Source organism: Hyposmocoma kahamanoa, unplaced genomic scaffold (assembly GCF_003589595.1).
Source record: "Hyposmocoma kahamanoa isolate Upper Pololo Valley unplaced genomic scaffold, ASM358959v1 157, whole genome shotgun sequence".
In the NCBI taxonomy this organism is placed as follows: Eukaryota; Metazoa; Arthropoda; class Insecta; order Lepidoptera; family Cosmopterigidae; genus Hyposmocoma; species Hyposmocoma kahamanoa.
The window spans coordinates 1069909-1083247 of record NW_020653561.1 but is presented as its reverse complement, the minus strand read 5'-3'; the positions used below and the strand labels follow the sequence as shown (position 1 = coordinate 1083247).

General features: G+C 39.0%; 1 protein-coding gene across 1 annotated transcript; it reads right to left on the bottom strand.

Moving 5' to 3' along the window:
* Nucleotides 1–1771: 1771 nt before the first annotated feature.
* LOC113240582 (prostatic acid phosphatase-like) lies at nucleotides 1772–12918 on the bottom strand (the record flags this gene model as incomplete). Its single annotated transcript, XM_026477917.1, has 6 exons — nucleotides 1772–2257; nucleotides 4335–4546; nucleotides 5628–5748; nucleotides 6540–6719; nucleotides 10614–10850; nucleotides 12808–12918. Coding segments are annotated over 6 exons (1044 nt in total), but the record flags the coding sequence as incomplete, so codon positions are not given.
* Between the last annotated feature and the right edge of the window lie 421 nt (nucleotides 12919–13339).

Sequence of the window (13339 nt, the reverse complement as noted above, 5' to 3'; positions counted from 1 at the left end):
ACGTCTTCTAGCAAACCGTGCCAGACGCTATACTAACAAGTAACCGAACGAACCAGCGGACCTCACGATTTTTTCTATGTGCTGGTTGTCGTGCCGTTTTGCACTTCAAAACAGCACAATAAGGCATTTTTCTGCGATTTTAGAGAATTTGCACGAAAGAATGGCACAACCATACCGTACAAAGCGAAAATTGCAGACTGAGCTCAAGTAGGTCTTTCGAGACCTAATGTTGAACCTAATGACAAATTGAATAATTTATTATATTGGATACAAAAACAGCGTGAGTGTGAGTTTAATGGAAATGCAAACTATTTTACTAGTTATTAATTCACGTCCAATAACTTACGCATCTGATAATACGGAAAATTTGAAACCGCTTACGCCAGGAATGTTTATACGTGGGGCGCACTAAATTTCCGGAATGAATAAGAAAAAAAATACTATAAATGATCAGACATGAATTTATTGTTTCTCAACATATTCTCCGTTAGTGTTAATGCACTTTTTCATACGAATGAACCAATTTTGAAAACATTCATGCCACTCATCCGCGACAATCTCTGAAACATATTTTTCAGACTCTTCGACAGTCTCTTCAGGTGATGAAAATCATTGACTGCGTAACTGGTCCTTAATTTTTGGAAATAAATAAAAGTCACAAGGTGCCAGGCCGAGACTGTACGCGGGATGGCTCATAAGGTCAACGTTGTTCACCTTCAAAAATTCATTTGTCTGTCTGGCCGTGTGAGAACTGGCATTATCGTGGTGCAAGATGATACGGCATTTACGGTTATTTTTACGGAGTTTGTCAATAACTTCCGGCAAACAAATGGTCGTGTACCAATCACTATTCACGGTAGAACGATTCTCGAAAGCAACAGTAGCCACGTGACCAATTTTATTTAAAAAAAGGAGCAATCATCCACTTAGAGGTACTTTGGTTGGTTTCGGTTCATCTCGAAATACTCATACGCTCGATTGCTTTGTTTTGGGATCGTAACTATAAATCCATGTTTCGTCACCTGTTACTATATCCCACACCAAATTTGACGCCCCTTCGTTGAATCTGGTAATCATGGCATTTCACCAAGAGACGCGATTCATTTTTTGAGCTTCAGTCAAATTGTGTGGGATCCACCGAGAGCACAGCCTTTTCACGCCCAAATGTTTGTGTAGTGTTGATTGTATTTGACTCATGTCTATGCCTAAAGATGCCCGAATCTCATAGTATGTCACATGCCTATCTGTTTTGATCATACGGCGCACAGCATCGATGTTTTTGTTGTTCAGCAGTGGACGGGCGACCATCACGAAATTCGTCACTGAGATTCATACAACCGCGTTTGAATTCTCCAAATCAGCTATGAACAAAACAGTCGTCTTGCATGGTCCTTCATCGCCACAAGCAATTTGAAGCCGAGGGAAGCTCCGCTGAGCTGTTAAATTCCACTTGAAATCGTAGAAAATCATACTACGAAAATTTTCACGAGTTAAATCCATAGTGAGGTAGAGACAACCAATTTCTAAAATGACGCGACAATGTAAAAACAAGTGACAGTCAGATAAAATAAACTGTATTCTACGGCCAAAGAGTTCCATTTTCAAATGTTGCAATTACTTTTTAAATATTGTTTATGTAAGTGGCCAGTTCCGGAAACTTATAGTGCGCCCTATGTACAGGATCAGGAACCAATTGTGCTGATTTAAATTCTGAAAAACTAACTGTTAAATGGCGGTATATTCAAAAACTCATTAATGGACAGACGATACGGCAGGCAGCAGCCTTTGCTCCCTTATTAAAACACCGAATTGGGAGATAATTTCCGTATATTTTAAAGGTTATAATAAGACATTTCTTCTAATAAAAAACTAAATAATGTGGTACGGACAAAGGTGACAAATATCGTGGAAAATTAAAAATATAAAATGTTTAACCACGAAGATTTCGCGGCAAAAGTGTTTTGTTGAGAACGTAGAAGGTAAATTTCTATTTTAAATTTATAATAGGAAGTAACATATTCAATTTTGGAAGACGTTGCCGAGACTACTCTGCCAAGTTAGCCTATTTCAAGAATTAATCCAAGATCGAGGCATCGACTTTGTAATCCTCAGTGAATCCACATTTTGCACGCCAAGAATCTACGTCGTGAAGATACCTTGAGGTGATCTCAAAGAATTTGTCAAATTTACAGGGGAGGCCACAGCCGTGTACATGAAGGTAATATTCTGTCTCATTCGGTGAGGGGAGGTAGACGGGCTGTAAAAGAAAAATATTTATTAATTACCAAATATTAGGGTTTTGATCCCGGAAATCCGCTATCTAAAATTTTGAAAGTTTTGATTATTTTTTGGGATTTTCGCAAGTTAAATATAGTGACGTAAGTCACTCAATTAAACAGTAAAACAAATAACAGTCCTTTTTTACTTTGTTTTATTTTCTAAGTAGCCTTTGACCACTATCTTCGCGCAAAAACAGGGTATACCATGGAACAAGCTCGCCTAGAAGATGTTTATTCAGTCGCACCTTAAAGATGCGGGTTGGTGCTCAGAAGCTTAGTTCCAGGCAGGGAATTCCATTCCTGGGCTGTGCGCATAATAAAAGATGACGAAAAGCGCTTTTTACGCCTGTAGGGAATATCGAACAAGAAGGGATGATATCCCGCCGTACGTCTGGGTGCCCGATGGTAAAAGAGAGTAAAAAAGATATAAGAAATAATGTAATATTTACTTATTAAATATTTGTCTATTTATCTAACAAAACGGTAGAATAAAGCTTAGAGATTGAAAAACCATAGTCATCAAACCAGATGCAGATCTAGAATCTATATTACACGCCTTTTGTTTCTTTGGAGCCCACAATAAAAATTAAAAGATCTTTATTAATGTTTTGATTTTATAGTGGCCGGCTGAAGTGGAGTCACGATCCTCAGCAGCGAGGAATCGATTTAGATGAAGAATAAGCATGGAAATTAAGTTTTGGAGTAGTCTCGAAAGTCTCGTTTTTCCAACTTTCGAGACCGCACCGAGTCACGACTTTTTTCCCGGGACGCGTAAAAGCGGACTGCTTTAACATGAATATGTTGTTTATGCTTGGCGTCACATATTACTACGTAACAGATACTTCACTGTTACACAAAATCGAAAATACCTACGTTATAATAATAAATATGTCTAACTAATGACACCAGGCGCTCAATACGAGGGAAAAGGAACCCACACACGTGTTCAGAGAGGTGAAAATAACGTTGCCCGCTGTATGCAGTCTTGCGGAGCCGAATGCTCATAAATGACTTATATGAGCGTTTGCGCCAACGTCAGCACATTTCCTTCTCTAATTAACGTTCCCTTAATAACGTATGAACATCACTATTATTATTATAGACAGTTGGGGTAGGAGGAACGTCCTGAGGAACATTTTTGAGTCAAATGTTTTGAGCTTTAGGAAGAACAGACAAAGTCTTATTATTGGATTTTGAAACACACAAAACTTGTCTCTGTTTATCAGCCTTACATATTCCGAAAACGTGCAAATTGTGCTAACGTTTCTCTTCCCCAAAAGATGGGATAATAACGGGATGGGAACAGTAATCGTATTTCTTATAAACGTAGCACGTAGCGACATCTCTTTAAATTAATTGTCTGTTTTATCGACTGAGAGACTTAAGTGCTAAACTTTTTAGATTATGAGTTAAGATTTCAAATTCATCTTCTACCCGTATTCCTCTTACCCCACTTGATCTGATAGCAGTGGAAAAATCTTCTCAGTGCAGCATAGTCAAATTAGTAGTAGTGTTACAACACAACATTTTATATTCTCATTGTTATTTAGTTGCCTACTTACACGGGTCAGTAAGAATGACGGGTCAATATTTTTCATTGAGATTTAAATGCATTCCTTTTTAATGTGCAGTAATTTGTATTTTTTTAATATAATTTAAAGTAAGTACAGACGGTACCACATCAAGCTACACTTTGATGGATCTTTTTCAGTTGCACTAGAGGCAACATTCGAACTAAGACTCTCGAACTCGATTTTAAAATCAACAGCTTAATAGTGGCAAAAGCTGGTTGCGCAATAAACAGCGGGAGGAGAGCGAGCCAATAGCTCCGTTACCTATCTGGACAATAGGGAGGTTGCTGTATATGCACCTGTGGACACTCACCCAGATGAAGAACCGGATGAAGCCTATTTCAGCGGATTGGGGTCCGCGCTTGACTGGTAAGGTACTAGTGCGGGCTTGCTTGCACATGTAATAGTGTCCTTCCCGTATAATGAAAGGTATACGGACTGTACATCCCTCGAGACTTAATTATAAAACATAATAAATAATTACCAAAACAACAAATTCGCCAGTTTCAGGAATCCTTCTCAGTTCCAAAGAGAATACGGAGCCATATTTTGGGAATCCCTGTCTTGGATTCACTAAGGACACAGATTGTAAAGAGTAGACATTGATGTCATGAGCGGAGTATATACGAACTCGCTGAGTGCCTGTACAGTTGATAATTCCTTTAGCATGTGTAAAGAATTCCTTTAGGAGAACACCTGAAGAAGACAAACAATATTTTTATGTAACAAAAACCGATGCAAAATAAGATTTGGTAGTAGATCCATCCGACGGATATGGCAGTCAGTCAGCACTGTCATCTTTGACCTTGTAGAGTCATTCGATCGTATTTAAATATCGGACTCCTTATATTTTGGAGCAAGCAACTCGTTGCACCTATGACCAATAAATTGACCTAATATTTAGCCAGTCTGTAAAAAATAAATAATAGTTGGTTGTGTCGAAAATGGTGTTTGAATTTACCTCGCGTAATTTAGATACTTTCATATTTGAATCGTATTGGAAATGGTTTGATTGGATCAATGATTGTACAGGCGATAGACCAGGCACAGGGAGGCAAGGTCTCTCCTCGATGACAGTGCTTCAATATCGTCTGTAAACACAGAATCATCAACAATTCTCGTAGCACGTCTTGTTTTTTGTTGTATTCTATGCTATTAATAAATGATCCGTACGGGGATGACTTTTAAAGAATTTGAATTGAATTGGCATTAACTTAGATTATTTTATATTTTGTCGGAGCCAACGTGAAGATTTTGGACACATGTTTGTTTATGTAGTATTTTAAACTATCTGTCTGGATTTTATTAAGTGTTTTCTATTATATCGTGTATCGTTTTTCTAATGGGGCCGACATATTTAATGACATGACATGCTAAAAATTTTTTTAACGACGAGTTCCTTATCTAATAGGAAATGTTCGTTAGTTTAGTAGCAATAGAGCTCCTTGTGACAGCCAATAATTAATGAAAGCAAAGGTGCTGGTGAAGTTACAGGCATATGGGACTTGCCAATATACATCTCAAGGTGACGGGCGTAGTGTGACTGCTTCTCAGATTCTTTGCGATTTAAGGCTCTGAGTGGCATTGGAACTGTCACGGACGGCGTGTCGCTTACCACCAGGCGCACGACTTGTTCGCCCACTCACTGGATGTTGTAGCAGGACTTACCTGAAGCAATATTTTCACAAGTTCTACTGCTACTTGCATGTTTTTTATGCTACTATTTTACTAGATACTTAGAAATACGATAGGCAAGTTTATTACGTTTCCTACTTACCAGCTTGCAAGTCAATGAAATTATCATCACCGTGCATTATGTCCATGGCTTCACTTGCAGCGAATTCGAATGGTAGCATTAATTCAGTCAATCTTTGGCCTATATCATAACCCAGATGTTGCTGAAAACGATTGTAAGTATCAAGTACCCATAGCCAGGCTATTTCTGTCCATAGTCTGTCTCAGATCGTTACTCCATCTAGCCGCAGTGGATTATACACTACGTTTGCAGAGTCGTGGACTCAAGAAGTTGTTTCCTCATCGATTCCCAAGTTCTCCAGTAGATATGGCTAACCCACTACCACTTCAGCTTGCTTATTCTACAAGTTATGTCAATGATCTTTGCTTTTGCTCTCTGTTGGATAACTACGTCATGAATTTTGTTTTTCAGAGAAATTCGAGCATAACTTGTTTCATTGGTCTCTGAATGTGAATAATTTGGAACTTTAAATTTAACTTCACACAATTAGTCAAATAACGAAATGTGAGCAACACACCGATGTAAATTTTCAAAGAGGACCGCATCTGCGTCCGCAATCTTGAATGTTTGCCAACCGACTAAATGATGTGTAGCGTCTTCACCGCACACCAGTGAAACACAGCGTGTCTATGGAATGCCGCATTTAGTATACTAGTACTTAGAAATCGTATCGCGGTAAGAAACCTGGGTAATCATTTAGTGAATAACCACGAAAACCTTAAAAGTATGGAAATAAACCAAATTCCGTATTCGCTGTTTCCGCCCACGGTGTTCGGCAGAAATGGATTAAACCCGGACCGGTGCTTTAGGTAAAAACCTGGTTAAAATCCGGGCGAGTTCACTGGCTGTTAACTTACTGCCTATCACGACTTATTTTATAAAATTAAGGAATTATTTTTGCGGCTCCAAATTCACGCCGCATAATATGCTTACCTGGCTGACTACAAAATCGTAAAGCTTGTACGCAAACAAGGGGAACGCAGTGAGGTTGAAGTTTAAAGCATCGGATATATTAGCAAGAATATTTGAATATTGGCTCATCCTATGTGATGTTTGGTTCTCGGTATATTCATGGAAGAGCACGAGATCGGGGCAGTTCACAAATGCTGTATTCTGAAAGTAATTGCAAATATTTAGTATTATTAATTACTGAACACCTTTTAACATGGTATTCCTACACTTAAAACAAACACTTGGTATTTTATAACAAAAAATAATTTAACTTTATTTTCATGGACTTAGAAAAAGGAGGAGGTACCTTACCTCACGTTTGGTACCTCAGTATGGGACCAACAATTAAAATTAAAGTAAATATTCCACCTCTAAGACCGTTTGCGCATTACGTTTCGTATCAGTCCCGAATTCGAGAAATGACGGTCCGAATTTATGTGGTCTGTGGTCCGAAATGTCACAGGGATTATTTATCTCTAGGTGTACAAGCGTTATTCGCATTTTCTCGGACTCGAACCGGACTTAGTGCATAAGCGACATCTGAAATGGGTCCGAGTTTTCTAGATTTATAAAGTCTCGGATTCGCAAACGCGCTGAGGGTGGCAAACTAGGGGATGACACTGATTTCAATCTCAGTACAGAGTACTAAAAAAACCGACCTCAAAAGTACATGGAATTACTTCTATTTGCTAAGTTTTATTGAAATATCCCCTAGTTCGCCACTATACAGGACTTGACACTGGAGATAATAATAATCAATTCTCACTACTCAAAGTATATTGAGAGAAAAACGCCTTGAATTGGAGAAATAGCAAAATCAACCATTAAAATAATTGCTCCTAAATTAAAGTTAGGCGCTATTTATAAAAATGAATCTTCATGCGTGAACCTTTACCCTTAAAGGTGGATGATTTTCTTCAAAATGAAATGGGACCACTATGGAAGTACCCCCTCTCCAACAAAAAAAGTATCATGAAAATCGGTTCACAAATACCGGAGTTATGGCGTAACACATACAAAAAAAAGAACATATAGTCGACTTGAGAACCTCCTCCTTTTTTGAGGTCGGTTAAAAACTTGGCAAATAGATGTAATTCCACGAACTTTTAAAAACGTTACTAACCGAATGACAGCAGTCATTCTTTATACCCGTAAACTCGGGCATCGTAATAGCAGCGCTAGAGAATAGTTGCCGATGTTCACAAAAATAACGAATATTAAAAAACTACCAAATGATTTTACTTAAAATAAAAAGAAAACCATTCTATGATAATTAAATTTTATAATTAATATGATAAAAATTTTATTGCATGAGAAATTCAAAGTGATTTATCCCCTGATGATATTCATAAACTTTTTGTGAAAATATTCCACTGGTTTTGTTATTATTATTATTGATTTATAATGCGATCACAAACATAATGAAAAATCCTTCGATCCAATTGGACTCGAACCAGTATCGGTAGCCTCAAAGTGGCTCTTGTTTACTGAGCTACGGATTTCGCCAGCAGATCTTGCGATCATCGTCTTGCGGATCTTTGTATTGGGATCGAGTCCAGATGGATAGCAGGAATTTTTCTTTGTGTTTTTTCCTAGTTTGTATCAATAATAGTTAAACATTTAATTTCTCATACGAATATCCATTAGGTGTTTCTCATCGATTTATGTGTAAAGAAAGAAGCTCCGTAAGTAGTTTAATATTGACATGAAGAACGTTTCGAGCTCATTAAAAATAATGCTTTGTTATTGACCTACAAAGATCGAACAAAGCTAAAGAAAAATTGTTTACATATCAGTAGTTCGAAATGACATTTTCCCAAAATAACGTTTGCTCGAATTTTCATGACCTCGAAAGTAATTTTGAGAGGAAAATGTTTTTTCTTTTAAACCTAACGTAACCTAACCTTGTTTTTTTTATTATCGTGAGGAAAATGCGTTACGCATTCCCCGCCGCTGGGAGACGGCGGGGATATGTGGGACTCTCTCCTGGGGACTATGTCGATCCCCAAGAGCATACCCACTAAAAACCTCACGATGTTCCTGCGCGCACCTGGCGCCGGAGCCGCGGGGTCCCTTTCAGATGCTACCGCGACTCCGGTGGTGCTGGTCCGCCTTTGGGCGGACTCCTACACCATCGCCCCCTTAATCATGGGGGGCGACCTACACGGAGATGCCCCGGAACATTTGGGGCATCTACCGGCGGCGGAGGCCTGTGCAATGCAGGGGCAGGGTATCCCAACCTCGCACCCTGCTGGCCTCCGCTGATGGGACGCAGGCGGTCGGCGAAGAGCCGTCGCGTGCGTCCTCTCCGCCGACGCCGAATGAGGTCCGAGAGGGCGCTGTCTTCGCGGACCTGTTCGGCTGTCTCCTTCTGCGACATCACGTCCTCGCAGAAGGAGACCATCGCCTGCCATGACCTCTCGCTTCCCAGCAAGGCTCTAACTATGCTGGGCAGTGAGAGGTCTCGTCCGGTGGACGACTTGGAGGTGGTGACCTCTACGAGATCCCGGCGCTGCTGGCTCCAGGTCGGGCACACCTCCAAGGTGTGCCTCGCCGAGTCTGTAGCAGCGCCGCACTCGTGACACTCCGGGGTCACCTCCCTCCGTGCGATCTTGTGCAGGTAGTCACCGAAACAGCCGTGTCCGGTGAGTACCTGAACAAGACGGTAGGTGAGGGACCCGTGCCTCCTCTTTCTCCAATCGGCCAGTACAGGGAGCAGCGCCTGGACGGTGCGCTCCCCGTATCTGGCCGATCGGAGTGCCTCCTCCCACCCCGCCTGGACGGAGGTCTTGGCGGCACGCCGAACCCCCACTAGCTTCTCTAGTGTGGGGAACGTAACCTAACCTAACCGAATGTAATCGTGTCTTTGCGATAAATATCCAACATATCCTGAAAGAACAACGGTTTCGTTATAATTCGGTTTTCGGTGTAATGAAAATTCGAACAAACGATATTTCGGAAAAAAATTCGAGTTTGTGATAGGTTACCAGAAAAATTCCTTCGATACGACTGGACACGAACCCGCGTTCGTCACAACAAGAACATAGAAAGAGAGCAATATATTCTTTATTTCAATAAAAGATATTGACTTAGAATTCTGTTATTTATACACCAAGTGTCAATAGATGACATTGTTTGTTATGATTTACGCTTCCTAATATGGGTAGATGGCGCTAATCTTAAACGAAAATCTGTGCTATTGCACGCGCCATCTAGTTGATTTGTTTGTTATCACTAGAAATTAGGGTGAGAGAGATTAGTCAATGTAAAACAAACAAAAATAGCTTTTATACTCGTCGCGGCATCTGGTGTACCAGTAGCTACAAAATACACGACACTGTCTCGTATAGCGATTAGGTGTGTCTTGGTCTATGATAAAATTTCTTCGACGACGACGATTAAGCGTTTGTTACTTCAGGGTAACCTTATGCAAATTACACACAAGAACATAGAAAGATATAGAGAAATGTCTATCGACAGTGGAAATTTAAAAAGTTGTAAGGAACGTTTTGTCGTAATGGAAAATGTCCCTTATTGTGTGTAGTGTCCCTTACGACGTTTCAAAATGCGATACATCGACAAAATTATTACCGTATATCGACAGTGGAACTTTGGAATGTCGTAAGAGACATTTTATCGAAAGGTCATTTTTTCCTACAGTAGGACATTTCAAATTTCCACTGTCGATATTATAATTACTTTAAAAAAGACAAAAAGTTACAATTCTTTTATATAAATACCATCATGGTTATAAGCATTTTTGAAAATTACCTTGGTCTTTATTGATTTTTTTAAATTATCTAGTGACGGGATGAACAAGTCGTGCGCCTGGTGGTAAGTGACACGCCTGTCCATAGTAATTGCAGTGCTACTCAGAGCTTTAAATCGCAAAGATTTGGGTGGCACTGCCACTACGCCCGTCACCCTGATACATAAGTTGACAAGTTCCATGTGCCTGTAATTTTCCCAGCACCCTTAACCTTTACAGTGTGCATGTCATATTGTAACATAATTGTGTTACAATAAAAACCTCTTTTTAAAGGTAACCATACTTACAAAATCATACCTAGCTGGTTCAGTAGTGTAAGGCACAGGTTCCCAGCAAATATCTTTACTCCAAGCATTTTTAAGCGATGGGTACACGGCAGACATGGCAGTCAGCATTGTCATCTTTGACCTTGTGGAGTCAGTCGATCGGATGTAGATCTCGGACTCCTTATATTTTGGAGAAAGCAACTCGTTGTACCTACGACGAATAAATTTGCCTAATTTGTAGCCAGTCCTTTTGCCAGCCTGTAAAAAAAATAGCGAACTCCAGTTGAATATTTCGAGTCACACTGTCATCAACGGTGCACTCGTTTGATAAATGATCAACAAAAATATATAGACCGGAAAAGCGGCGATCATTTTGACACAATAAGGCATTTTTCTAGAATTTTAGAGAATTTGCACGAAAGAATGACACAACCATACCGTACAAAGCGAAAATGGCGGGCTGAGCTCAGATAGTTCTTTCGAGACCTATAGTTGGCACGCGTCAGACGCTAACTAACCACTTCTGCTGTATTTATTGAGCTGTGTGTGTACGCGTGGCGACACCGGTTTTGACTAATGCCGCTTAATATAATTATCCATTATAAATACCGGCACGCCATGATGGCCGTTTTGACGGCTGTCGGCTCATCAAGTTTCGTATTAATTCATAACTACGTTGAAGGAGCTAATTGCCGTACTATTAGCCGTATTGTTGTCAACAATGACGTGCAGTAAAATTTATGAGTCTATAATTTTACGACACATCTCTTTGTGTTGTTCGAAATTAGAAATTTTAAAAAATGAAGTTTATTGTGATCGTCACTTATAGGATCGCTGGCCAGCACAACTTCTACCTCCGGCAAACTCGCGTCAAACTCAATGCAAAACAAAGCAGTTACGAATTGACAATATATTAAGTAAACATTTTTGTTTTCATTTTAAAATTAAAACTTTTTTAATTAGCTACCGCTTGCAATACTAGTTATAAATCTAAAAACTTATAATTGCGACTCGCATTTGATTTTATTTTTTTCGATAATTAATTGAGTCAAATCTCATTATTGTAATCTGTCAAAATGGCTATCATAGCGTGCCGGTACTTTAGTGTAACTTGAATTTGTATTGAATATTATACAGAAGTTTCGAAAATCGATGAATATCAACTGTTTTACTGTTTATATGGTCACCGTAATGGGAGGTGTTATGGTAATTTTGATGAAACCTGTAACTGTTACCGGGTGAGATTGTAACCTGAACCGCCTCAGATATTAATAAGGATTCACCGAACAGTGGTTAAAGCAGGATATTTGATTACTTTGTAAGTAAATTTAAGTTACCATGAGTATTAATCAAAAAAGATTAATACTCATGCGTACAATTTTTTATCAACTTTTTGCGTTTCTAACTTGTTCTGCTCAAAGGAATTTGCTTTACAAATTAGTAGTAGATTTTATATGATGATTTCAAGTTTAATTTGTTTACATATGCAATTGATATGTTTGCCATCCTGTCACCACAATGGCAAACATATTCCCGCGATTCTAAAGTGCTGGAGATGAGAGAAGAGGAGGGAAGAGGCAGTGGGAACAGGCTAACGCACTCACTTCTGCTCGAGTCATCGCTACGTGATTCCGTTTTTAACCCACTTCAAAAGGTACAAGTTATAACGTTCAGGGAACAAGTCTGAAGGCAGGGAATTTCACTCCATAGCCGTTCGCCACATAGGGGTGGAACCCCAACTTACGCCTAGTCCCATGATGGAAAGGGGAAGGCGGAATCAAATTATGCAATTTCATCGCACACTCTCCGTGATATATCCTGTAGAATATCGACTGTATTTTTTTTTTGTATGTATGCTACGTGATAACTCATTTGTGAAGAGATTTTGATGATTCTTTTTCTGTTGGAAAGAGGGTATCTCAGTAGTGATCCCATTTATTTGACGAAAATACCTAAGGTTAGAAAACTAGGGGATGATTTCGGTTTCGCGCACTTTCCGGTAACCAATTTCAATAAAACTTGGCAAATAGACATAATTCCACGAAATTTTGAGGTCGTTTTTTTTAGTGCTCTATACTAAGATTATTTTCGTGTCATGTCCTTACGTTCAAGTTATTTTTCGAGACAGCAGGTCTTACAAATTTCTCTATATGTTTCTTATAGGTACCGGTTGAGTGGCAAACTTCATAAGTCGTAACGGCGCAAAATAACTTACAGAAGTCAGTTGTCCGTATCCCCAGGGTTTTATCAGCTCTTGCAATTTTTTGGTGAGTTCAAATTGTTCATATCTAATCGGTGTACTCTCTCCATGTCGATGAACCTGCCATAAAAAAAAAAGGAAAAAGATGTTTAGGTAACATGAAATTTAAATTTTGCTTTGGCTTAATAAATAGTGGCGAGTGTAGCCGGAAAAGCAAAAAAGTAAAGGAAAGGTCGTCGTAGAAATTAGACCTTTGAGAAATTTTTATTCTTTTTTATTTTTTTAAGTTGCTCTTTAAATTCGGACAATGGGGTCCATAAATTGGTTAGTTACAGTTTTTTTAGTATGTTATGTTACAAAAAGAGGCGAGAAAAAAAAACAATATGTGCATATTAATCTTAAAGAATTTCAAACAGTGTAAAGAATAGGGCCCGGATTGATATGTTTAATTACATATTTGTGATTTCAATAATTGGCGTTCTTTAATTTGTTGTTTACATAAATAATGATTATTTGGTATCAAAAAATAATTCTTTATGTGACTGTT